Source organism: Morone saxatilis, unplaced genomic scaffold, assembly GCF_004916995.1.
Source record: "Morone saxatilis isolate NCDOM2014 unplaced genomic scaffold, NCSU_SB_2.0 Contig22, whole genome shotgun sequence".
Classification (NCBI taxonomy): domain Eukaryota; kingdom Metazoa; phylum Chordata; class Actinopteri; family Moronidae; genus Morone; species Morone saxatilis.
The window spans coordinates 26,168,760-26,172,892 of NW_023339785.1; the positions used below are offsets into that span (position 1 = coordinate 26,168,760).

The 4,133-nt window shown below is 42.2% G+C and overlaps 1 protein-coding gene across 1 annotated transcript in view; it reads left to right on the forward strand.

The window, feature by feature from the left end:
* Positions 1-273: 273 nt before the first annotated feature.
* The window catches only part of LOC118333396 (nuclear factor NF-kappa-B p105 subunit-like), a gene marked incomplete at its 5' end in the record, with an annotated part of 12,954 nt that continues 9,094 nt past the window's right edge, over positions 274-4,133 (forward strand). The window contains 4 exon segments of the mRNA XM_035669002.1: positions 274-425; positions 541-704; positions 1,050-1,208; positions 3,262-3,366. Coding sequence (XP_035524895.1) covers positions 274-425; positions 541-704; positions 1,050-1,208; positions 3,262-3,366 — 580 coding nt within the window.

Consider the following 4,133-nt stretch of genomic DNA (forward strand, 5'->3'; position numbering starts at 1 on the left):
GGTAACAATGGTAACATCTATGCTTGTGAGGAGATTTTTCCTTTTTCCTTATCAGGAGTTAAATCAGTCATGAACTGACAGAGTGATGTCATGGTGATGTCATCAATGGGCGTAGCCTTAATAGGACTCTTGTGCAACCGACCTTCTCTGAAATGCAATACTCTGAAATGTTGTATCTTCTATTAATCTTTTTTTTAATATTTATCATCTATTTTTTTTACTATTCTCATGAGATTCATTGTGTGTGTGTGTGTGTGTGTGTGTGTGTTTCAGATCAGTAACTACCAGGGTCTGGCCCGGGTGGTGGTCCAGCTGGTGACGGCGCTGACCCCCATCCCTCAGCTTCACGCTCACAGTCTGGTGGGAAAACAGTGCGACAAAGGGATCTGCATCGCCGACCTCCAGCCCAAAGACTCCACCATCAGGTCTGCAGGCCTCACACAGTGCAGTAAACCAGTCCAGACCCAGTAAACCACTACAGACCCAGTAAACCAGTAGAGCTGTCAGGTGTGAGGCTCACAGGTGTGTTTATTTTGTCAGTTTTCCAAACCTGGGCATCCTTCATGTGACGAAGAAGAACGTGGCGAAGACTCTGGAGGAGAGGATGATCGAGGCCTTCAGGATGGGGTACAACTGTGGAGTCTCCATCCACCACGAGATCGACGCCCTGCAGGGGGAAGTCCGCGTCCCCCGAGAACTCACCGGTCAGTGCTCAGTGTGTGTGTGTGTGTGTGTGTGTCCGTCCTTGTACCTGTATCTTTGTGAGGACCCGTTAAAGTTTCAGACCTTAAAAGGACACATTTTTGTTAATGAGGCATTTTTAAAAAATCTGGGGAAAGTTTTAGAAAATTAAGTGAGATTGTATCTGTTAAATATTATCGTCTCTGCTCTTTAACATTTTTTGAGACTTGATGATGATTTGGGTGTCTGTCATCTTATCTGAGTAACTGTCCACCATTTCCTTTATTTTCTGTTCCAGTCTTAATATTATTGTTTCTCATGTTGTTTTAAAATCAATAAAGTATGTCTGTCTCTTTCTCTGCCTTCAGACCACCAGCGCAGTGTGATCAGCAGTGCAGCGGCTCTTCAGGCTAAAGACATGGACCTCAGTGTGGTGCGGCTCATGTTCACAGCGTTCCTCCCTGACAGCGACGGAGGGTTCTCCAGAAGACTCGAGCCCGTTGTGTCCGAACCGATCTACGACAGCAGTGAGTCTGAACCCCGTTACACATCCATCTCGCTCATTTACTGCTGGAACTGGTTTAAAGTCCGTCTATGACGGGTTCAAACGGTGCAACTGAAATGAGTTGATATTTACAACTCTGCCAGCTGTGTGGGCACTACCTGAGAGTAAAATCTGTTTTATTGATTTAGAATATATAAAACCACAATGAAACATGAACCAAGTTTCATTTCCCCGCTCAGTTTCATATTTGACTCTGATGTCTGAACCAGCATGTTGCTCCCCGGCAGTATTCCCTGCTGGGTCCCTGCTCCTAGTCTAGACGCTAGTCTCCCCCCGGCCTTCCAGCTTCCAGTCCGGGTACAGACAGCTAATAGGACCGCTTACTAGTTAATAGCAGCTAGTACAGTTAGCATATGCAGCAGTCCAGCGGTAAGAGACTTCCCCCCCCTTTAAAAGAGAAAAGGTCCATATTGCAACAATCCTCTGATACTTGGGTCTCGTTGACGAGGAGCAGCTCCTGAATGCAGTTGATGGAAAGACGAGACGGTTCAGTCGACTGTTAGGGATCAGCCCTAAATATTTGTATCGTAAAATACTTTATGTAGAAGCTTTTTAAGCAACTCTGCTCAGTATTTTATGGTTCTGATTGTGTTTCATTAGAGGACATAAGTTTTAAAATGTCTGCTGTGAGCTGAACTCTGATCCAAAGGACTGTGATGAACCAGTGCTGCTTACTGAACCATGATGGCTGGTATAACAGTCCAGTCACATGTTTGTTGCACTGAATGAATCTGTACACTCAACCAGCATCTGTGAGTTTCCAATGGCCTCAGTCAGTGTGCTGTTGCATTAGACGGTGACTGTGTCTCATTTTGTCCGGTACCCCTGTAAAGCCGTCAGAGAGCATGAGAACGGTGATGGTGTTAGTTTCCACTCTGGGTTTTCTGCAACTGTAGCTCTGGTTGTTGAGCTCTGCTATCACACCCTCTGCAGTCGACTCTATCTCGACGAGGATTATTGTGAAGTCGTGTCAGGCCGCCTGGTTTCATTTCCCTCTTCCTGCTGGTTTGGTTTCCGTACGCTGCAGCTTCCTCTCAGAGGACTGAAACCCGCTCAGCACTTCAGGATCCTTCTGAACTTTCACTTTAGATTCATACTCAAACTGGAGATTTCTGTTTGTTGAATCTCCTGCTTCCACTTTTTACTGAATGTTTTGTGAAAAGATTTTCTCTGTTCAGTTAGATGCTGCATCGTTCATTACAGGCACAGTCTGAAACAAATATACTGATATTTACTGAACATATACTGACCAGTCTACAGGAAAGGTCATTAATTAGTCTTTAAAATGTAAAGGGTTCGTCCTCTGGAGAGCAGGAAGGAGATCTGACCAGACTTAAAGGTTTAAAGGTCACAGTTTGATTCCTGCACTTTCTGGAAAACTTCTTTCTGGAGACTAGTTTTCCTGTCATAGAAACACCTGGAAATTGATTAAAATGACCAAGTATCCTGGAAATAATCTCTGTTGTCCTACATATTTAGTTTGAAACTCGACCGTTGGTGGGAACCTGCAGTATGACACTTCAGAGCAGGTTAACCAGACGTGGAGCAAACTTTTAGAGTTGAGTCTATTTGTTCTGAAGCAGAATTCTCATAAAAAGCACAGTGGAAAAATGTCTTGTTATCGTAGTTCATAAAAACACTCACAGTGATGTTAAGTGTTAAAAAAAACACTTTCCGCTAAAGCGAATAAATGCAGTGTGTGTCATAAACTCTGACCTCCTATCTGTAATGAACCTGAGACACTTCATCATTAACCTGCGTCATTAAATAATTGTGTTGTTTAGTATTGACAAGTTTTTGAGCGAGTGCTGTCCTGTAGTGTCAAGAAAACTTCTGGAAAATGATTTCTTTAAGAGTGGGAACCCTGGTAGAACTTCTTCAGATCCTTGAGAAGGTTCCAGGAGTCCTTAAAGAACTTCTAGAGGTTGATGAGGACAAATTTAAACATAAGATTAAGATGTGGAGTTGAACAGCGTCCACTGACCGACCTGCTGTGTCTCTCTTTGTTCCCTCAGAGGCTCCCAACGCCTCCAACCTGAAGATCGTGAGGATGGATCGAACCGCTGGCTGCGTGAGCGGAGGAGAGGAGGTCTACCTGCTCTGTGACAAAGTCCAGAAAGGTGAGGCTGATGATTGATGAAGTGCTTTAATCCAAGAGCAGACTGATGTGACCACAGGTTTCGAAGGTTTGATTCATTGTGAATGAGTCGTTCTTTCTCTTCCACTGAAGGTAAAAGAAAAAACACATTTTCAGTTTAGATCAGCTCTTTCTCTCCTTTACAGTCATATCATGATTGTGAATGTAAATGAAGAACTAAACTGTTTAATATCAGTGTTTATCAGCTCATATCGCCACCTGCTGGGAGGTTTCTGAAATCCTCTTCACACTAAAGGAGCATTGAGTGATTTTATCAGTGATGTTACTGAAGGTTCTTCATGATAATAAACTTTATTTATATAGTTTCTTTTAAAATCTGGTTTACACAGTGATTTAAAACACCAGGAATCAAACACTAACCAGAGCACCATCAATAACAATATACAGAATAAGCAATAATAGATAAAACAATATATGTAATATGTAATAATAATTATAATAATTTATTTATGTTTTTGAACTGTTTGTTAACCTTTGAAATCCACCACAGCCTAAATATTTTGACGTATATTTATGGTTTCAGTGTATAGTCTGCTGTTTACAGAGCTTCCTTTCTTACTATCAATAAGCAGTAATGAGGAAGTTACTGAGGGACAACTCTTAATGGCCCAGTAGTTGTAGAATAAGCCTTTAATATAAGTGCTTTATAATGACTGAGACAAGAGCCAACTAATATTCTACTAACACAATAAGCAGCGAGTTAACAGACTATCTATCTATCTATCTATC